Source organism: Sciurus carolinensis, chromosome 13, assembly GCF_902686445.1.
Source record: "Sciurus carolinensis chromosome 13, mSciCar1.2, whole genome shotgun sequence".
Classification (NCBI taxonomy): Eukaryota; Metazoa; Chordata; class Mammalia; order Rodentia; family Sciuridae; genus Sciurus; species Sciurus carolinensis.
The window spans coordinates 21,660,822-21,683,911 of record NC_062225.1 but is presented as its reverse complement, the minus strand read 5'-3'; the positions used below and the strand labels follow the sequence as shown (position 1 = coordinate 21,683,911).

Below are 23,090 nucleotides of genomic sequence, written 5' to 3'. Positions count from 1 at the left end.
TTGTTGGTGGTAAAGTTTAATGGTAGTGTGCTTAGCATGTGTGATGCCTTGTTTGGGTTCAGGACACAATTTTGACTTATAATAGGTGCTTAATAAAACAACTGAAGAATACCAGGAAAGCATTCAATCTCACTAAATTAACCCATTTTGTCTCATTGTCCTAGTTGTAAAACACATGTAAAAACTAAATTGAGCAACAAATATACCACCTATGGTAACTTGGAAATAATATTTGAATATTTATTATGTTCACAAAATTGAAAACTTGGAATGTAATGGGTTAAACCAAAATGAGCATCATCTCTATCTAACAAAATGGAATGAATTTCTTTTTAAACCACATGGATTCAGTGTTGGTCAGGTTATGGGTATACTTAGCATTTAATGCCTCCTTTTAAGACCAAAGACTCCTTGAGGGGAAGGAGTTATCTATTTTGTTAATTTCATAAGTTTCCTAGTGTCTAATGCATGGTAGGTGTGTAATAAATATTTGCTATCTAAATCAGTAAGCAGAGAACAAATCAGTATAATTTTTCTAGAGGGTACTTTGTCTCTCTAGTTATAACAATATTCATACCTTTTGACCTGATTATTCCATTTATAAAAACAATCAAAGAAGCACCCCAAAGGATATTCATTCTAATCACATGTAAAACAGCAAAATTTTAGAATAAATAACTATCGGACAGTTAAGGGCTGAGTACTAAGCAGTCATTAAAATAATGTGTTTTTTCCATAATTTTTAAATTTGTGCTTTTTAATTATACATGACAGTAGGATGTATTTTGTTTGTTTGGTTTTTAGTTGTTGATGAATATTTATTTATATGCAGTGCTGAGAATCAAACCCAGTGCCTCACACATGCTAGGCAAGTACTCTATCACTGAACCACAACCCCAGACCTGTATTTTGATATATCATACATACAAGGAGTTTAACATTCTAATTAGGATCCCACCCTTGTAGCTGTACACGATGTGCATTTTCACTGGTTGTGTAATCATATACAAACATAGGAAGTTTTTTTCTGATTTGTTGTCTTTCCTATTCCCATCACCCCTCCCTTCCCTTCATTCCCCTTTGTCTAATCCAATAAACTTCTATTTTTTTCCCTCTCCCCACTCACTGTGTTAGCATCTGCATATCACAGAGAACATTTGGCCTTTGGATTTTGGGAATTGGCTTATTTCCCTTAGTATGACAGTCTGCAGTCCACCCATTTACCAGTAAATGTTATAATTTCATTCTTCTTTATGGCTAAGTAATATTCCATCATGTATATATACCTCATTTTTCACTGGTTTAAGGGCACCTAGGTTGGTTTCATAGCTTAGCTACTGTGAATTGAGCTGCTATAAACATTGATGTGGTCACATCACTATAGTATGCTGATTTTAAGTTCTTTGGGTATATGCTGAGGAGTGGGATAACTGGGTCAAATGGTGGTTCCCTTCATAAGTTTTCTTAGGAATCTCCGTACTGCTTTCCAGAGAGGTTGTGCCAATTTGTGGTTCCACCAGCAATGTATGAATGTACCTCTTCCCCACATCCTTGCCAACATTTATTGTTACTTTTATACTTGATAATTGCCATTCTGACTGGAATGAGTTGAAATCTCAGTGTAGTTTTAATTTGCGTTTCTCTATTTGCTAGAGATGTTGAAAATTTTTAAATATATTTGTAATCGATTGTATTTCTTCTGTGAAGTGTCTGTTCAGTACCTTTGCCCATTTATTAATTGAGTTATTTGGTTTTTTTAATAAAATAATGTTTTTTAGAGAATATACAATAATATGGGAAACTTAACTGAATAAGATATAGAAAATACACAATTTAATCAATTTTAAAAATAACTTTACTTATTTTTTATGTGGTGCTGAGGATCAAACCCAGTGCCTCACATGTGCTAGGTGAGCACTCTACCACTGAGCTACAACCCTAGTCCTCAAATATTATTTTATATATGAAAAAATGCTAAAAGGAAATTGATCACAATGTCACCTGCAGTTGTCTCTGGTGGAATTACTGTTGATTTTCTCCTTTATATTCTTTTGATGAAGATAAAAAAATTTTTAATGATCTTTTTCCTAGATTTTATTTTCTCCCACATTTTTTACTGGTGCCTTATAGTTATTTTATAGTTAGCTTTATGAGTGCCTTATATAATGGTTGTTATAAGTTTCCTTCAGTCAAATACTGGTTTTCACACTTGAATGTCTATTAGAATTAGCTGGATAGTTTGTGGGAAAAGATTGCTGCTTCTGCCTCTTATTTAGTTCTGACTCAATAATTTACATCTCTAACAAGTTCTACTGGGTTAAAAGATAGCCACAGAGAATGACTACAGGTATAGTGAAAATGATGTGGTTTGAGGTTAGTCTGGTTCTGATCCTGGCTCTGCCCTTGAAGGCTGTGTGGAACAACAGTTGACAAACTTTAACCTTGCCCAGACTCTGTCTACACACTGATAAAATACAAGTAACACACATCTCATAGGTGTATTGCTAAAGTTAAATCATATGGTTAAATATCCAACACAGTGCCTGACTTAGTTAAGGTCCTTAAACAATGCTGGTCCCCTTCTCTTTGATTTCCTCTAAAGATGGGAGTATACCTTTTCCATGACTGAGTTTATGGTCACTGTTTAGTCACACTACAGAGCAAATCATTTCCTCCAAACCTAACAAGACATACACATCCATTTGCTATGAATAAAATCTTCATTGTTCATCTATAAAAACTGGGGATAAGGGGCTGGGGCTGTAGCTCAGGGGCAGAGCACTTGCCTAGCACATGTGGGGCACTGGGTTTGATCCTCAGCACCACATAAAAATAAAACAAATAAAATAAAGGCATGCTGTCCATCTACAACCACGAAAACAAACAAACAAACTGGGGATAGCTGGGCATGGTGGCACCTGCCTATAATCCCAGTGATTTGGAAGGCTGAGGTAGGAGGATCACAAGTTCAAGGCTAGCCTCAGTAATTTAGTCAGACCCTAAGCAACTTAGTGAGACCCTGTCTCAAAATAAAAAATAAAAAGGTCTGGGATATGGATCAGTGATAAAGAGCCTCTGGGTTCAATCTCCAGGAATACCTACCTTTCCTTTCTGGTGGCACATGCCTGTAATCTCAGCTACTAGGGAGGCAGAGGCAGGAGGATCACAAATTTGAGACCAGCCTTGGCAATTTGGCAGGACCCTTTCTCAAAAATAAGTAAAAGTGACTGGGGATATAGCTTAGTGGTATAAGCACCCCTGAGTTTAATCTCTAGTCCTTAAAAAAAAAAATGGGGTTAACAGTTTATGAGTATCAAAGTAGATTCTTAAGTAGTATAACAGTATTTCAATACTGCTTTACTATGGGTAGATAACAGTATCCATTTTGTTAGGGTGCAGCCATGAGGATTAAACAAGATAAAATGTTAAGTAACTGAGGTATGGAAGATACATAGTAAATGTCAGTTTCCTTTCCTATTCCCTTAAATTGGTAGTTTATCTACTGTATCTCCTAAACCTACTTCAACAGCTCACCTGATGTAGAACACTTCAAAACAATCTTTCTACATGAGATTGCTCACTTCTATGTCACAGATAATCTGAAGTCAATTAGTTTATTTAAATATTGATAAGAGCACATTCTATATAAATGATTGTAATAGATGTTCAAGGACATAGTAAAAGACTGTTCCCTGACTTTGAGGTACTTGATTAAGATTGAATAAAAATGTAAGGCAGGGTAGGACAAATTATACAGAAAGGAAGTGTAGAAGTTTCAAGATTATAGTGGCTGATGTGATTAGTTTATACTCAGGAAATAAGAGAATTACTCAGAGTTGTAAGAGAACTCTAGTTTTAGAGCTGAGAAAATAGATGGTGAGATCTAAGTGGTCACAGATACCTCAGTGACAAAGGTTTCCTGTCTCCTGGTTCTATACCACTTGTAGATAGTTTTCTAACTATACTAATGTCTTTTAATCAGTTTTTATGTTTGCTCTTTCTAGGTAGAGAGTTCAGTGTAGCCAGTTAAGAACTGTGCTCATGAAACCAAAACGTGTGGGTTTGAATCCTGGCTTTGCCAGTTGCTATCAGGGTGACTTTGAGCAAGGCCATTTTTTCCGGGTTTCATTTCCCCCTCTCTAAAATGAGTTTGATAACAGTACTCTATTTCATAGGTTTGTTATGAGGATTAAATAACGTAATATATGTAAAACAAGGAAAACTGTGGATTTGTCATTTTAATTGTTATTAGAATCTTGGAGAGAATGAAAGGCAAGGAATCTAGTCTTTTTTTTTTTTTAACCTCCTCACTCAGATTCTGATCAAAGCATCCAAAGCTACCTTAATCCTATTGGAAGTTTTTGGAGCTCGGAAGTGAGATTTGAGATCTGTGTAAACCTGACCTTGCTCTGATACTAGGAAAGTTGAGAAAAGTAAAAAACTGACATAGCAACAGGACCGAACAAATAAAGGATCTAACAGAGTTTCTTTTAAAAAAGTGAGTCAAGACTAATAGATGCTGAAAAGATGGGGGTCAATGAGCTTTCCCATCTATTTTAAGATCTGTTCCAAACTTACTTTGACACAAATTTAGCCTTTTAAGGAAGGTGCCGAGAACATGCCTCCGTGGGCTTGAGAGAATGTTTTAGCAGGTGCTGCATTTCACCCTGGAGGTGGCTGCATGAATTTGTGAACTGAGGTGGCAACGCTGACTCTCTCCGGAAGAAAAGATGCTATCTCTACACAGAGCTTAATTACCAGGGCACTACCTGAAACAAGAAGCCGCAGCAGCAGCCGCGGCCGCCAGCACAAGCCCAGCCCAGCTCAGTATTCAGATCAGGGGAAGCAAGAACCATTTCCCCCCTTGCGGGGCACCCTTCTCTGTTCTCAAATGCCAGCTGAAGAAATTCTGGGACGACTAACAAGCCCAGAGGGCTGTCGCAGCATTAGAGGGAACAGGTGGAGGTGAGAAATAACCTATAGTCAGAGATCAGAAAAATGATGGGACTTTTTCTTTTCGAGGCGGGGCGGGAGGCAGGGATTCCGTGTCCTCTAAGTGGAAGTCCAGGGACAGAAGGGTCCCAAGCGCCTTCCAAATCTTCCGCGTTCTATGGGCGAATCGCGCCGTGCACCCCCGCCGTGGGCACGCAGGCGCTATCAGGGCAAAATAAGCATCAGTGCAAGAATTGTGCAGTGAAAACGGGAAACCAGAAGGTCTGCCTGGGGTTCCCGTGTGGAATTGGGTCGGCGAGGATCGGGCACACCCGTAGCCTCGGCAAAGGTGCAAGAGTAGAGGGTCACTGGGAATCGCTCAGCCCCACAAACTTTGAGGTCGAGGCAACGGGCGCTCTTCCCTAGGATCTGCCCTAAACCCAGCGCTCAGTGGTCGGTCGGTTTGAATCTCGCCGGCAGATTTCCGCAGGAGACGCTGTCTGACCCCGCGTTCTCACAGCGCCTCGCCCAGAGCCGACGGCCGAGCGGGCTGCATCACCTGGGAGCCAGAGTAGCTTCCGAACCCGGGGCGGGGGCGAGCACCGGCTTTATTTCTCTTAGGGCTGGCGTTCCAATGTGGCCTGAACCCACTGCCAGCACGCCGCTCCCATCGCCCTCTCTCCTCCACCTTCTGCTCAGGTGACGTCTGGAAGCCCCGTAGAGGCAGCTTGGGGCTAAGCGGTTAAGCCGCGTCCTTCAGGTGTCAGCCTCGATCTGTGTGGAAACCACAACCCCCAGAGTCCCTTGTGCCAGGAGGCCAGGCCGCAAATAAGATGGCTCCAGAAGAGTGGAACATGCAGCAGGGGGGAAACCTAGCCCCTGGCAGTTTCTTTACCGGATGTGTTTAAATAACCGAATCCCCACCTATGCACCACCCCACTAACCATCTTCGAGGCCGCGGAGGCCACGGTCGACGCCACGCCCGCTACTCCAGGCGCATCCTGGGAGTTGTAGTCCAGCTGCGGGCTGCGCTGAGCTAACTTTCCCAGGGTGCCCCGCGGCAGGCGATAGCAACGTTCTTTTTCTAGACTCTCTCTGCACTGAGATCCCCTTCCCCGGTTCCCTTCTCGCCATCGACTCCTTCTTGTCAGTCGCGACCGAACGGCGGTCGTAGAAGCGGTCCCGGCGCCGGGCCGCGCCGCCTCGAGAGGCACTTCCGGCGGCGGTTCACTTCCTGGTTGGGTGGATGGAGCCGGGCGGGAGCGCGCGCGGGGGAGGGGCGGCGGGTCAGTCTCCGCCAGGCGCTCCGGGAATCAGCTGGCGGGCGGGCGGGCGCCGAACGCGGCCGGGGCTCTGGCTGCAGCGCCGCCTCCTCTCAGCGTCGCAGGCCGGCAGGGCGGCAGTGACAATGTTGCGGGGCTGGTAGCTGGGCGCCGGCCGCCGAGCCGTCTCAAGTGGGTGCCGGGGGGATGCTGCCTCGCGGGGCGGCTGCCTCTCAGGGCGGCGGGGGGATCGGGGAGGAGGGGGAGGCAGTGCCGGGCAGGGTCGGCGCTGCCCACGGCGGCCCGAATCCCTTCTTTCTCCGAGGACAGGGATCTGGAGATCTAGGACTGGGGATGCGTTTTCAGCCCTAGGGTTTTTCTCCCCAGGAAAATGCATGAAACCAGGATGATGGCTTTTGCTACCCCTAGGACTCAGCAGTTGAATTTTTAAGTGTGTTACTGATTCATCTTTTCTCTCTCTTCCTCTGTCATCACAGGTTTAAACTTACGCGAATCGCTCTCAGGAGGAGGAGGAGGAGACCCGCCGCGCGATTGACACGCATATTCCTATAGGCATCCTCCTTCAGCCCCCACCCCCACGGCCGGATTCGGGTGGCTCCTCTCGGAGCTGAAATCCGAGAAGAAATCCTTAGATCTCTTTAAAAAAAATCTAGAAACCATCGGTATTTTGCTTTGCTGCTTCCTATTTGCAAGATGAAGAAGTTTTTCGACTCCCGGCGAGAGCAGGGCGGCTCTGGCCTTGGCTCCGGCTCCAGTGGAGGAGGGGGCAGCACCTCGGGCCTGGGCAGTGGCTACATCGGAAGGGTCTTTGGCATCGGTCGACAGCAGGTCACAGTGGACGAGGTGTTGGCCGAAGGTAAGGTGGAACTCAGTGCTCCGTAAATTAAAATCCTGTGCTGATGTGGCAAGACTCTGGTTTCTAGTTGTTGAATGTATGAATGGGTTTTGACCAATTGACCCTCCCCTTCCCCCTTCACTTTCCCTGTGAGTCATTGTCCTTGAGAGATCTAAAACTGTGATTGGAGTGACAGGGCTTAAAGGGGTAGGGGTTGCCGAAATTGTTTACCTCACTGGCTTTTTATTTGAGAAAAAAGCGTTAAGAAGCCACCATGGTTCCCTCACTAAATCATGCAGATCAGAAGAGAAAACGTATGTGAATAAGTGTAAAGCTTCACATTATATGTGGGGTGGTGGGCTTGGGATCCTCTGAAACTTGAAATATTGATGTCAAGGCTGAAGGGTGGAGATGGGGGGAATCTATAAAAAGAGACAGGGGTTTCTCCAGCCCAACTTTCCCACTTCCGTAAGCAGACATGGAAAGGAAGAGAGTATTTTCGGAGAATAGAATTGTGTTTTTCCAAGAGCTAAGGCTCTTGGTAAATTTGACTAGGTTTGTTTCCTGACCCAACCATAATCAGATATAGCTAGGATATAACTAAGATAACAGAAATTATGTGAAATGAATGTGACTATTTTGAATTCAGCCTTGGAGGCCCTTCTCCCTCCTGTTTTTATTAAGAATAACTTTAGAGTGGCCCTGATTTTGTTTTTCCTCTATTGAAGAGGATTTTTTTTTGGATCTGTGGAAATGCTTTGTGTCTGTTTTCATTTGTATATCTCTTTCTATGTGTATGTGTATATATATCTTTATCTCCCAGGCTTTCTGGAAATCTTTGCCTGTCTCTTTTGGTAACCTTAACCTCGACCTTCATAATTATGCCAGACTCCTAGTTTTCACAGCTCATTGCCTGCTTAGTGTGCTTTTATTTTTAATAAAAGCAACAATTTCCTTGGCATGAAGCTATTCAAACTAATTGGATGGGGCCAACCTGCTGTAGGTTGTGTTATAGACTGTGAGGCATTGGAAAAGGGGGAGGCCTCTGTTACTGCAACATGGTGGCAGGGAACAGATTATTAGCTAGGGAAGAGAGAAAGCTAAGAGGCCTTTTTAAAAAGGAGCCTTTTACAAGCTAAGGTTGAAACAAGGATCTCTACCTGGACCTGGGAAATGCCTGTCATGGTACCATACAGGCTGGTGGGTAGGTTGGGAAAAGGAAGAAGCTGTGTTTTGGCTCTCAGCTTGTGTAAGCACTGGATTCAACAGGGCCTATTTTCTGGGGATAGGGTTGAAACCCGTATTTGAAAATACTATTTAAAAAAAGAAAAAGATACCTGAGAACTAATGTCCTTGTGAAATTATTGCTCGTTTTTATTCTCAGTACTGCTTTAACTGGACTTAATCCGGGGCCTGAGTCACTGTCCCTCTGGATCCTTCCTTGTGGGCTTTGGTGCAGGATGGGAGATGCTTCTGTGCCCGCTGCCAGATCTGTACCCTTGAGTCTGATCTGTCTCTTTCATCCCTGTGCCAAAGCCCTTGACTGCAGAGGGGTGGAGAAATGAAGGAGTGTGTGTGAGGGAGACATCAGGAGGAATGAGAGAGTTCTTTCCTCTCTGCTGACCTTATAGCCCAGGAGTGTTTTGTTTAGCTTGGTTGTTGCCTCATCATGCATGGTATTGCCCTAAGTGATGCCTGTTCTCCAAGTCTGCGAAGAGGGATGGGGAAGGAAAAAAGGTGAATTGGTCTTCATTATCTAGGCTGCCCTTCTCTTCCCTGGAACTCATCCCTGAGAGCTGCGCATCATACCTTATGATGTTTTTAAGCGAAACTTAAGGCTTGCAGCTCTGCATTCATTCATTTGTTTATTCACTCAACAAACAATTATACAATGTCTCTAATGTGGCAGGCACTGTGCTAGGCTCTGGAGACATGCTATTAAACTAGATGTAAGAGTTTACAAACTGCTGTAAGAGATGGAAAATGGCCGGATATAATAGAGTGATTAGTGCTATCATGGAGGTAAGCTTAGGATGTAGTGACTGCCAACTTATTTTTTGGGAGAACCCAATTTTTAGGGAGCAAGAACTTTTTCCTTGAGGAAGCAACTGAAGAATGAGTAGTCATTGACCAGTGTAGGGGCAGCATGGGCAAAGACTCAGTAGGAGAGAGTATCATGTAAAATTGGGTCTGGCAGTGTTGTTCTCTGTGTTCTTTGGCTATAATTGAGTTTGAATTTGTGACCTTAGAAATATGTAGATATGTGGGAGTCAGTATACAAAGTGTTTATGTAGCACCCACCAAGGCCACAGGCACTACTGAGTTCTGAATGGGATGAGAGAGGTCTAACATGTGATATCTGCCTTTAAGGAGCTGCCAGTGAATTTGGGAAAATAAGACATACATTCATGTGTACAGTAGTGCAGTTTTTAGCACCAGCTGTCCAGTCAGACAGATCTAGGTTCCAGTTCTGGATCTGTTCTTTACTAGCTGTGGAACTTGGACAAAACATTCTAAACTTGTCTTGAATCTCTGTTTTCCTATGGCAGTGTTCTTAAAGCATGGAGCCTTTATCAGGAACAGTGTCATCACCTGGAAGCTTGTTAGAATTACAGATTCATAGGCCTTACTCCAGAGACTCTGGGTGTGGGACTTTAACAAGTTCCTGGGGAGATTCTGATGCAAGTTAAAGTTTGGGGACCACTGCTCAGTGGATGGTCTTGAAAATTAAATATATATATAAATATATACATATATACGCATGCATGTGCATACACACACACACATATGCACACACATATATATAGTGTTTGACATTTTTTGGATGGTCAATAAATGGTAATCACTGTTTACCATCAATAATATATATTTAATTAAAGGGAGTATATAGCAATGTGAAGGCTAGTTTGGCTATAGCAATCAGAAGCAATGCTTTTCCCCCATTGTGGATGGGCTGATCCATATAGTCTTTGCAGAGGTCTCACTAGCTCATTAAAAAAATCAACAGATAAGTGTTGGGTAGCTACATTCCAGTCAGAGTTGTCTAAGGACAATGAGAATCGTGTACCATATGTCCAGGGCATTGAACAGGCAGTTTAGGGAGTTTGGTGGTGGGGAGGGCTTCAAACAGACTTGATTACCACCGCATCCCTTTGATTATTTCTTTTTCCCTAACATTGGTATTAGTCTGCTTCATAGTGAAGAATTACAAGAACATCAAGAAACATGCTAGGTAAGAGAGGAGAATGCTGGGTTGCTCTCTCTCTATCGACCACATTAACCTTGCTCTTCTGATTCACTGGCTGTTTCAGAGGGGACACGGCTGTGTATAGGGGGAAGTGAAGGCTTTAAGTCTTGAGTTAGAGGGATATGGCTGTCTCTAGCTGGGGTGCTGGTGTGGATACTTTCTAACTTTCTTAATGCAGATGCCATTATGAGATGCTAAATCATGTCTAAGTTCATGGGAATGTGATATCAAGGGAAGATTTGGTTTAAGCTTCCAGAATGAGCTCAATGGGAAAATTAGAGCAATGCTTAAAGAAGGACTGAGAAACAGTGCTTTTATCATACTTCCTTAGCTATATGAGGCCTTAATATCTAAACTTAACAAGTAATGTCTGCTGTGTCCAGTACAGCATCCCAGAGCTGTATCAATTCTGAATAAGGTAGACAGCTGGCTCCTTAGAAGAGTTTTTTTCACCTGAGCCAAAGGAAACTAGGTCCAGTGCTAGTGATAACTAAGACGCCCTATCAGAAAACTAGTAATTTCTCCTATCTACAGAATAAGGTAATGGGGCTTAAAAATGTGTGAAACACCAAGAAAGAAAGTCCACATACAGCATATAATTCAAACACCTTGGTAGTACTGAAATGATGCATGTATGTACACATCTAGTAAACATTTATTTGTGTTTCTTTGTGACAGGCACTGTGTTAGATTTCAGAGACAATAAATAGGTTGGATGGGGTGTGGACTAATAGACCAATAAATAGTAAATAACCCTAAGTGTACACAACACTTAGCATGGGTGTTGGTAAGTGGTAGACACTAAGAGATGTTGAGAGATGACGATAAAAAGAAGGGGCTTAGGGATGAGGGCCCCTCAATGATGGAAGTTTTGAACAAGAATGGAAATTACCCACAGATGTTCCAACTCAGGATTACCCAAGGACTTATAGCCAGGGGCAGTGCATGTGCAGAGGTGTAGAGCGAGGAAACAGAATCAGCTTTGGGAACACTGACTTAGTTTAATGTTAACATTTGGATTGGTGTAAATTTTTCCCTCCGAAGGAAAGAAGGACATAAAGTGGTAGAATGAAATTGTTTTGCATTTGCTTTCAAACGTACATTTGAGTGTGTTTACTGCTCACTTTCTTCAGTGGCCCTGGACCTTTTGAAGAACTATCAAATTGCTACAAATATGTGCTGTTCCTCTACTATGCTTCAGTTTCTCTACTGTGCTAATTGTGGGGAAAGAGAGCAGCTATTGTCTGGGGAAGAGGTATTCTAGAAGTGTCCTAAGAGGCAAAAAGCTGAAGGAGAAGCAGGCAGGTGTGGAGGTGGTGGTGGTGTGGGTAGGGGGTGATAAAATGACCATGGAAAGGAGTGAGCAGGTTGACGATCAGTATGTTGGACCAGACAGAAGGTCTGTTGAAGAGACAGGAAGAAATAAGTTTGTGGAGAATCTTGAGCACCAGGCAGAGATTAGTTATAAGCACCTGAGGCCTTCTCTTGACGCAAGTATCAGTTTGATCCCTCCCACTTCAGATGTCTTTGCCTGCTGGGAAGTCTGGTTTTTTAGAGGCAACTGCAGATTTTCAGGGGGTGGTTTGTGAATGGTGTCTTCTTCCTGGCTTCGGGTATGATGACGATTATAGCTTAACTAAATATAGCCAAATCCAGAATTCAGAAATCAAGTCCAGAATAAGCAGTTGCCACGGTCAAAGCCTTTTTGTTGGTCTTTCTAACAAAGTCACGCTCATTTAATGAGAGATATGAAGAGAGAACACATGGATTTTGAGTGGGACAGTGTAGGGAAGGCATATACTTGTACGTCATTAGATAAAATGGCATAAAGAGTACTTGAGAATGGCTTGATACATATTAATAAAATACTCCCCAAATACTGTGCATCAGAGCCATCATTTTAACTTGCAGTATTTGAAAGTTAACCCTTCAGAAAGGGAACTGATACCACCATCTACCTTCATCTTGCACTTTTGGAGGGATGCCTTCAGAACCTACTTAAGAGGTAACCATGACCTTGTGTCTGACAGAGACAAAGAAATTATAGTAATAGAACTGGCATTATATATTGAAGTAGCATCTAGCTTGCGAGGTAGCAAAGAGTCACCTGTAGTCTATGTTTTTGGATCCATATTTTGGTGTGTTGGAAGAGCAGTGCATTATGAATTGGGATATCAAGGTTTGTCATCTTCTCACTGCATTATACAGTAAATACTGCTGAAAAGCACTGACTCTGTGCTGGCATCATGCAGAGATGAATAAGACATGGCTCTGCTTTGAGGAACTCACAATCATGGAACTTGAGATCTGTGAGGAAAAAGTTTTAAGTGCTGCAGTGGAGGATGTAAAAGGCCCAGGGCATCCGACTAAGGGGAGCAGTTAATTTTGGGGAGGAGGTATAGTCAGGGAAAGCTAAACAAAGGTGGCATTGAGGACATCTTCAAATGTGAGAAGATTCTAGGCAGAGAGGATAACGTGGCCAAAGACAAAAAAGCAGGAAAGTGCACTGTTTGCTGACAGCTATATGCTTTGAGATAGAGATGATAATCTATCAGTGGCCCAGGACTGTGATGTCCAATAAAGTAGCCGCAAGCCACATCTGGCTATTTAAAGTTCAATAATCTAAAATTAAATAAAATAACAATTTAATTCTTCAGACACAGTGGCCATACAGTTACTTAATGGTCACATGTGGCTGGTACTTACTCTTTTGGCCAAGACAGATAAGATTATTTGTCATCAGAAAAGTTCTGTTGGGTCATTTGGGTTTAGGACAGAAGTCTCTAAATTTCAAGAATAGAGTAGCACTGTTAAAAATCATGCTGTCCCTTCATACATGTAGACTTGTTTGTAAGTTATATTCGTGTCCTATTATCTTTAGGCACACTGTATCCTTAGGATGAAGTTCATCATGAATGATAGCGGATGCAGATCTGCATTTTAAGTGATCTTACCAAGGTTTTGGTGAACTTCTCGTTTTGTCTTTTTTGACTGTGATCTTTTCTACGTTGTAATGATGAAGAGTATGCCAGGAATAGAAATGACAGCTCTGCCACTCTCTTGTTCATTTATACTTGTATTATCTTTAATCCAAGATTTCTTTACAGGAATCTTTTTAAGCCTCTTGTTTGTTTTATGAGGGTTAATTCGTTTAAAACAATGTTACTAGAAAATCCACTTAACCAAGCCCACGTGAACTTCAATATCTGTCAGTGGGCTAAAAGGCTGTCAGCACAACCCTCTGATAAGAGATGCGATAGATTCAAAGGGAGCACTTGTGTTGGGCCATATGCTATATATTAATAAAGATAAAATCTTATTTTTTCCAACTTTTTTATTGTGATAAAATACATGTAAGAAAATCTACCATCATAACCCCTTTTAAGCATACAGTTTAGTGATTTTAAATACATTCACAATGTTCAACTGTTATCATCATCCATCTCCATAACTTTTCATTTTGTAAAATGGAAATTCTGTACCCATTAAACAACAACTCCACTTTACCCACTCCTTCTCATCTCTGGCAACCACTGTCCACTTTCTGATTCTGATTTTGACTACTTTATTTTATTTATTTAATTAATTAATTAATTTATTTTACCTCACATTAGTGGAATCATAAGTGTATTTTTGTGACTGGCTTATTTCACTTAGCATAATGTCCTCAAAATTTGTCCATGCTGTAGTACATGTCAGAATTTTTTTCTTTTTTAAGCTTCAATATCCATTGTGTGTATGTGTGTGGATGTACCCCACTTTTTGCTTATCCATTCATTTGTTGATAGACACTAGGTTGCTCCCACCTTTGTGAATATCTCTGTGAACATAGGTTTGCAAATATTTCTTGAAGACCCTGCTTTCAACATTTTTGAAGTAGAATAGCTGGAGCATTAATTTTTTGAGGAACTACCATATTGTTTTGCACAGTTTTATCAATTTTAAATGTCCACCACAGTGCACAAGGGTTCTAGTTACTCCCCGTTCTCACCCACATTTATTACTTTCTGTTTGTGATAGTAGCAATCCTAAAGAGTGTGAGGTAGTAGCTAATTGTAGTTTTGATTTGTATGTTGCTAATGATTTGTGATGTTGAACATCTTACACGTGTTTATTAGCCACTAATATATCTTCTTTGGAATAATGTCTGTTTATGTCCTTATCCATTTTTCAATCAGGTTGATTTTTTGTTGAGTTTTAGGAGTTCTCCATATATTCTGGATATTAGTTTCTTTTCAGATATATGATGGGCAAATATTTTCTTCCATTCTGAGGGTTATCTTTTTACTCTGAAAATCTTTTTCGTAAGACGAAGTTAAAAATAAATAGAAACCTCACATTTCCTCTCTGTACTGCAGTGAATTGTTTCGGATACCTTGTTTGGAGAGCACTCAACTAGAGCAGTGGTTCTTACCCACTCTTTGTTCCTCAAAAAAAACCCCAAAAAACCAAAACACAAAAAAACTGAAAGCACTTTCTTTCACTTTACTAGAGGAGACTAGAACATATGCAAATAGACTGAGCAAGGTATAAAGCAAAGTTCCTAGAAGGAGGGGTTCCACAGAAGAGACCCAAACAAACTATGTTCACAAATCTTTTATAATATTTTGGTCCTCATTGGTTTCCTTCCACTCACCCCCTCCAGAGTTTAGAGATTATGTCACACACCCAGCACTGTAATAGATACTGTTTTGTGGAATTCACTTGTTTCTTACGTGTTGGTCATATCATTCAACTACGAATGCAGGAGCCAAGTCTTCCATTACTCCTCTCTTTGCCATAGCATCTCAGACGTAGTTGAGAACATACAAAATATTTAGTAAGCCTTGCTGGCTCTTATACATAATTTTATACCTATATCCTTTCATTTTGTGATCACAACATCCCTAAAGAGATAGGAAGGACAGTTGTTTTTGTACACATGAGGAGGCAGTGGCTGACAGAGGTTAAATGACTTCCCAAAGCCATATGAGAACAGTAGGTGAAAGAACTTGAACTCAAGACCCCTGGCTGCAAGTGCAGATTCTTCCTAAAAACTTTTCCTTGTACAAACATCTTTTCTCATGAAACTTTTTTGGTGGGGAATACTGGGGATCAAATCCAGGGCCTTGTACGTTTTAGACAAGGATTCTACCACCAAACTACACCCTTGACCCTTCTCATAACACTCTTGCCCTTTAATGACACTTCCCAGCTGACTGTGGCACACACTGGTAATCCCAGCTAGACAGGAGGTTGAGGTAGGTGAGATGAGGCAGGAGGGAAGTCGAGGTTGGAGGATCACAAGTTCAAGGCCAGCCTGAACAACTTGGTGAGACCTTGTCAGAATATTATATTTCACTGCGTAATTGTTACAGATTTTATTCCATTATTCCCCATAAGATTAGTTGTGATCATCACGCGAGGTTTTTTTTTTTGTTTTTTTTTTTTTAAAGGATTGTGCTGGTAGCTGGTATTGCTTAAAAATCTTTTATTGCTAAACGATATTTGTGCAAGATGAGGTTGCACAGAATACTTGTGAATATACATTAAAATTGAATAGTCCAAATCAATGTACATCGTTTCTTTGTGACAGTTTAGCAAACATTTTTCTAGTCTGAAAAAAATGTTAACATATTAGTTGTTACTTATTTGTGTATCATAGTTGAAATATTACACTTGAGAAAATTACTACAGTGTTGTGAAGTATGGACTTAAAAAATTTAATCTTCTGTGTCTGAAGTTTCTGCACTGTTGTCATTGGTTTCCTTATATGGTCCTCAGCACCTCTCATGTGAGATGTATTTACCGTTAGCATGGCAGCGCTCTAAACCATGCAGGTCTACTTTTGGGAAATGTACTGACTTTGTACCTGTGTTGAGAATTCTAGGCCATCACCCTTCTCAAATGAATCTACCTATGAGCTTTTCAAGGCAGGAAATGCTTCCACAAACCTTTTGGGATTGCTCATTGTCTTAGTCCATTTGTACTGCTATAGCAAAATACTATAAACTCGGTAGTTTATAAAGAACAGAAAATTTAATTTCTATACTTTTGGGGTCTGGGAAGTCCAATATCAGAGTGCCAGCATGGTTGGATTCTGGTGAGGGCCCTTTTCTAGGTTGTGGATTGCCCCACTTCTTGATGTGTCCTCACTAGGAGGAAGGGGCAAGGCAACTTTTTGTGACCTCTTTTCTAAGGGCATTAATTTCATTTAGGAAGGCTCCTCCCTTAAGACCTAATTACCTCCCAAAGGCCCCACCTTCTAATATAATCACCTTGTGGTGATTAGAATTCAATGGATAATTTGGGGGAATGCAGATATTCAAACCATAGCATTCAGATGTGGGAGTATGGGGGTGGGGATGTAGAGTACTTGCCTGGCATGCATGAGGCCCTGTCTTCAATCTCCAGTGCCACAGAACAACAACAAAAGCAACCGAGGTGGGAATACGGGGAGAATTTTTAAAAATTCTAAATCCACGTTCAGTATTACAACTGTCCTCAACCAGGGCCTACTAAGACTTGCCTTGCTACCTATTTTGGTTTACTGGTTTATTTCTATAAGTCACTATTTTATGCAGAAAATTACCTAAATTATCATTAGTTATGATGGATTAAGAAAGATTGTTGGTTTATTGATTTTGGGAAAATGAATTTAAAAAGAAAGTGATTTGCCTAAAGTCACACAGCACATTAGGTCCTTCTGAGTCACCTCAACTCCCCTCTTTCCCTACAGTGGTCAACACGTGTTGTGACACCTTGGCACAGTTGACACTTTGGGCTGAATAATTATTTGTTTTGGGGACCTGTCATGTGCACTATAGAATCTTTACAATATCCTTTACTCTTCTTACTAGATGACAAATTATACACACCTACCCTGCTGGGACAATGAAAAATGTCTCCAGATATTTCTAAATGTCACCTGGGGAGCAAAATCACCTTTTTTGGGAACATATATGTTCAGATTTTTAGTCTTCTTGTAGTGAAGTTGAAGTAAATACTGCAATATTTTTGGTCTTTTTTGAGGAACAAAATTGCCTATATAAATAAATCAGATGCTCTGTGTTTATATCCAAACCAAAAAAGCCTTTTCATCATACATGAATTTGAATCATTTGGGAATAATAAATATTAATGCATAAAATAATACTGACTGCAGTATTTCATGCCCCCTATTTATTATTAGTGTATTATCTTTATTATGATTACTTAATCTAATATGTATACTTTACAAACAATCTCAGTTCTTCTGTTAAGTTACAGATAATTGTTACAAAAGGAGAGTCCTTTGGAGTGAGATTTCCATCTTGGTAGAGGGCGAGTTCCAGAATTGAAACAAAGTTGAAAATTAAAAACTTAGTTTCATTTGAGATCTGGTTGAATGAGCTTAAACTGGTCACTTTTCTTCTTGGGCTCTGAGTTAACCTTGGCAGACAGTGGATGGCAGCACCAGTTGAAGCTTTATTATTTATGATTTCTGAAAAGCTGAGAAATTATTGAACCAAAGAACTTATGGCATCCCTTATTATAGTAGAAGGCAAAGCATAGCCTCAATGCCAAATTAACATTTGTAATTTTAATGATCTTAAATAACAATGCCTTTCATCTGAGACTGGGAGAAAGCAGCCTAATGCCATGTAATTTGTTTGGTGCTTGTTTTCAAGGACATTTATAGCTATTGTACTGGGACCTTTAGGGTGAAGGATAAATTATTGTCCTTTTGGTACTGAGCATGAATTTGAGAAGAAAATGGTGACTTTATTACCTGCAGAGATAGGATGAAGAAGTGGGACTCAGGCATTGTTGGTTGTGCCCAGACTGGGTCCTGAGCAGCATTTGCAGAGGTGGCAGGACTCCTGCTTATACCTTGACTCATCATTTTCCCTGGTTAGTGAATCTGCTCAGTTCAGGAAGTACTTATTCTTCTTTGTTAGACTTGTTTAGTTTTCCCCGGGGGTAGCTTGATCCTGTTCCTCAGTACTTTGTGGTCTTCTCTTTTTATAATTCTGGAAGTGTGTGTGTGTGTGTGTGTAAAGGGTATTGCAGGAGCTTCCATTAGAAGAAATAATTCTGTTGGGACTTTGGAAAAATCCTGGTTTGACCAGAAGGTATAACGCAGTAGTGATTGGGAAAAACTTGATGTCCAGCACTCTTTCCTCCCCCGCCCCCCTGAACTAGAGGAATTGCTGACATTCTCCCTTAGAAGACTTTCGAGGTTAGCACTGTGTGTGGTGGTTTAAAAGCATGGGCATCTGGAGGTAGGCAACCCTTGACTTGAATTCTGGACCTGTAGGGAACCCTGTGATGTTGGGCAACTTACTAAGATCCACTCTTCTCATTTATAAAGTGCAAAAACATGGGTTGTAGTAAGAATTAGATAAAATGATATATGGAAAAAACTTAGCATTAGTGTCAGGCATATAGTTGGTTAGCGGTCTGTGAATGGTAATTCTTAATATTTGAGTGCATGAATTTTGTTTTTGTTGAGAAGTGTTTGTTTTGCTCTGTGTTTTGCTCTGTTTCTTTTAAGTCAGACTTGGTTCTGTAGTTTGTGTTAAGACTCTTTAGGAGGGAGAATGGGTGGGGTTGAATAGATAGAAGTGTTAGGCCTGTGTAGCTGGGACTAAAACAACGTTCTTGAGATGGTTTGTTAACTTTGACCTGGTGGAGCAAGAGTTTGGAAGAAGCTGTGTATATGATAGGAAATTTTTCCTAACCAGTCAAATGGCTGTTGCTATGATGGGTTGCTTCATCTAGGTCCGTGTCCTCCTCATCTCTCTTGTATGGTGTTAGCTTTTTCTAATGCTTTACTCATGTTGTTCTCTGTACTGGGATACCTTCCCCTTCCCCAACCACCTACCTTACATACTTATAGTAGCCACCACAACTGCTTCTGGATCCAGTCACTCTTACTACCAGAGTTAACTATTTTGAGCCCATAATCTCAAAATTTTATTTTTCTATTTATCTATTTCATTTGTATCTATTTTCCAGTGTCAGATAATCCATTCTTTGGGGACAGGGTATAGAACTTAGGTTTATTTGTATCCAATTCAGGACTCTTAAATTGAACAATGGGTACTAGAGAATAAATTAGCTGAATAAGTATTACAATAAATCAATACTAGTTCAAACTCACTTGGCCAGCAGAAGAGATCAGACAGATTCTAGATATATAGACCTCCTCTTCCCTATTCCAATAATATAACAGATCTATGTTTGAGAAGGTCACATAACTTACTTATTACAGTAATAAGAACTATTGAATCTTTTTACTAGGACTTCAGTAAAGTTTGAGAAATAACAAATTCAAAGTAAAGTAGACCTTCTTCCAGAAAGTCATATAAATCCCTTTATTGATTGAATTAGATTATGGGTACCCAGTATTATCAATCTCTAGAGTACATGTATAAGAGATAAGTATCTTAACTATAAAAAAGAACTCAAACTACTTAAATGCTATACTGTAAATAGAGAATAGATGAAGTATCAAAAACTTATATATTACTAAAATTTATTGTTATGCCAGCTGTACATTCATTTTCTGGTTTATGATGGTTCTTGGCCTGCAGCAAATTAGGACAGTGATTCTCAGTCTATATTTGAGGTATGGAGATGGGACAAACAGGAAGGGTATAGTAATTTGAAAATATATATATTGGCCCAAGATCCTGCTGGGGAAGGGAGGGAACGGTGAAGAGGATGGGGATTGATAGTGTCCCTTCTTAAAAGGCACTTCATAGATGCAAGGGGTTGGATTATAGAGAGAGCGTAACAGTTTCATATTTATCAAAGAGCAACTCAGGAAATGAGAGACTTGGTACCTAAAATTGATCACAGTATGCAGCTTTGAGAACATACATAGGCACTTGTTTCTCCCTATTCTTGATAGTCTTAGAGAGGAGTGGAAAAAGGAATCAGCAACAAATCCTGCTGGTAGTTTATCCTATGAGCTTTGTGACTTTGTTGAAAGGTCAGCTCTAGGTGGTTGTCTGACCAGTGATGAGAATTCACTTGAAAAAAGGTTTAATTTTTGGTAATATTGACTTTCACAGAAAATAAAGTATTTCTTTCTTTTAAAATCATAGTTCAGAAAAAAATAACAAAATGGTTCTTTAAATGGCTTTCTACTCACTTATAGGGCTCTCTATAGCAATTATAGGGTGATTTTTAAAGTGATGGAAAGAAATGGTATCCAAGTCTCTGTTGAAGTTCTTCTTCTAAGTTAGCTCATAGAATACAAACGAACGACTGTATGAGGTCAGGGAAGTAGATTGTCTGGTCTCATTCTCAGTGTCAGACGGGTGTCCTTTCCTCTTTGAGCTTGTCTTTTCTTATATAAATGAGACCACTGGATGTTGCCAAGTGTTTCTTGCGAGTCAGACGTGGTTTTTAAGTTCTACAGTTTCTGTTGAGACTGTTTAGGAGGGACAGTAGGTGGGATTGATTAGATTGAAGTGTTAGGCCTGTGTAGCTGGGACTAAAACAGTGGTCTTGAGATGGTTTGTTAACTTTGACCTGACTATGTATGAGCCATACTGGCAGTTGTCATTATTAGTGGAGGTGTGAGATTCCTTTCTTTTCCATTCACCTTTTCATATTTTCCCCTTAAACTTAGAAAAATTGTTAATCATTGAATGTTGGAGGTGAGAGAAAGCTAGGATGGATCTTGGACATTTGACTTATGAGACTGGGTAGATATGGTATCAATAAAAAGAAGAAAACAGTGAGGGAGAGAATGACTTGGTTGGGACTCTTTTGCATGAAATGCCAATAAAACACCATGTGTGGGTATAATTCAGGACTAGCTTATATTTTAGAGAAAAACTTGGGCAGGCATTGTTATACTGTTCACTATTTTGGATAGGACTTTTTCTGAAATATGTAATTTATTTCCTGTCTTCTAGAACATATGTCACACAGGAAGCATTGTGTAAGTGGAAAGTACTCCTGTTCTGAACCTGTCTAGTGACTATCACGCCCTGTCCTCTGGGAAAATTGCATTCCACCTTTGTTCACCAGGTTCCTTGTGTGTGAAACAAGGACTATATAATAGTAAAGTTAGTTTCCAACTCTAACATTTCTTGGTTCTTCCATTTCTCAGATGCATTGTTATTAGAATATCACTATGACACTGTTTTGTCATAGATATAGTAGGATGTTTGCTTGATATGAGCAAGATAGCTTTTTCCTGAATGCAACCGCCCTGGGTTGCAGTCCTTTTTTGAAATTGCTGTGCTTTCTAGTGTTTTCTGGTTCTTTTTTAATGAGACTGTCAACTCTCAACTTCTTGCCTCTCTCCATATCCTTCCTGATTTAGCATCTCTTTTTTAGCTTGCTGTCTTTGATTTGCTGTGGACTTGAACACTAGACTATGAAACTTGTTAGAAATGTGGGTAATAAGAAAGATTTCTTGAGAGTCTCAAAGAATGAGGGTCTTGTTTGTTATTAAAGTACACAGGCAGATGTGTATAGACTTTGTATCTCTTTTGGAGCACAAACTAGTTTTTTTTTTTTTTATGTCTCATGTTCTAGGAAGGTTGAGTTCAGGAGATAATGGGCTGTCATTCGATATTTATTATTAATAAAGTGCGTTTATAAGCGTTTGTCTGAAAAGTTGATTATCAGTGCTTGGGGGCTTAACGCTACTACCTACTTCCATTTCCCTCTGCTCACTGTCCCTTGCCTTCCAGCCTGCCCTCCTCAGTCTCTTCCCCATACGTGGGATGTGAGGCAGTGCTCTAAGCACTATGAAAATATTGTTTCAGTTATTCATGTCCATTTGTTGAAACAAAAGAGAGACTTCCAGGGTTATACTTCACTGTTCAGTGCTGGATATATTTATATCTCTAGAGGGTCCAGCTGGAGACTCGTGAATGGGTTCTTGGTGTTTGGGACTGGAGGACTTGAAACTGTGAGATGAGTGCTAGTTCCATACATAATCTTTGACTGATGTAGAAGAAAGCAGTCCAGAAGTCTTAATATTTTTTTATTTTTGGAATACAAATTAATCCAAATTGATATTAGAATGATTAAAAGATAAAGCCAGACAAAAAGGATATATGATTCATAATCCCTCAAATTAGCAATGTTAATATATTGGTATGTACCCTTCAAGAGTTCAGTATTTTTATAAAAATAAGAATGTGCTCTACATCTTCTGTAATCTGCTCCATCACTTAACAGTGTATCCTGACTCTGTAGGTTAAAGGTTTGCATCATCAGTTTTGGCTGGTTGTTTGGAAGTGTTGCAATTTACTTCCCCAATCTCCTTTTACTAGACCTTCAGATTATTGTATAGCTATTACAAATCAAGTATTCTGTTACTCTTTTGAAATAAATTTCTGCATGTGAAATGACTGGGTCAAAATAGATGCATAAATTTTACCTTTTGATATAAACTAACTTCCTGAAAAATTAAAAGTATATATACTTGCATTTCTCTTTCTTCTTATCTCACTGTCATTTATGCTTCTTCTGTGCTAAATTTTTGCTTATGTTCTTTTGTTCATATTCCTGTTAGAGCATTCATCTCTTAATAATTATAGGAGTTCTATGCATATTTAAGATATTAACCCTTTGTTATATGCAGTACAATTTCTTTTTTCTATTTGGCCATTTACCTTTTGTTCCTGGTTAGGTTTTTGTGGATACTTCCAATTTTGTGCAAACACATCAGTCTTTTCTTTAATTATCTTTGTCAGCAGTCACAGTTGGAAAGGCCTGAGGAGAGAGGCAGAGCCTAATCACAGAGCCATGGGTCTGGAGTTTATCTTTGAGCAATCTGGGAGCCATTCAGAGTTTTCAG

General features: G+C 40.2%; 1 protein-coding gene across 21 annotated transcripts in view; it reads left to right on the top strand.

Annotated features, from left to right (window-relative positions):
- Aak1 (AP2 associated kinase 1) overlaps nt 1-23,090 on the top strand; it is a 188,358-nt gene that overhangs the window by 10,438 nt on the left and 154,830 nt on the right. For 18 of the 21 annotated variants that reach the window (XM_047523368.1, XM_047523373.1, XM_047523364.1 and 15 more), the window contains exons 1-2: nt 6,237-6,386; nt 6,692-7,071. In XM_047523368.1, the coding sequence (XP_047379324.1) occupies nt 6,909-7,071 (163 nt within the window). In that variant the 5' untranslated portion in view covers nt 6,237-6,386; nt 6,692-6,908. Of the gene's footprint in view, nt 1-4,831; nt 4,966-6,013; nt 6,170-6,236; nt 6,387-6,691; nt 7,072-23,090 lie in introns of those variants that run through there. The other 3 variants (XM_047523359.1, XM_047523358.1, XM_047523360.1) reach the window with 3 other exon arrangements.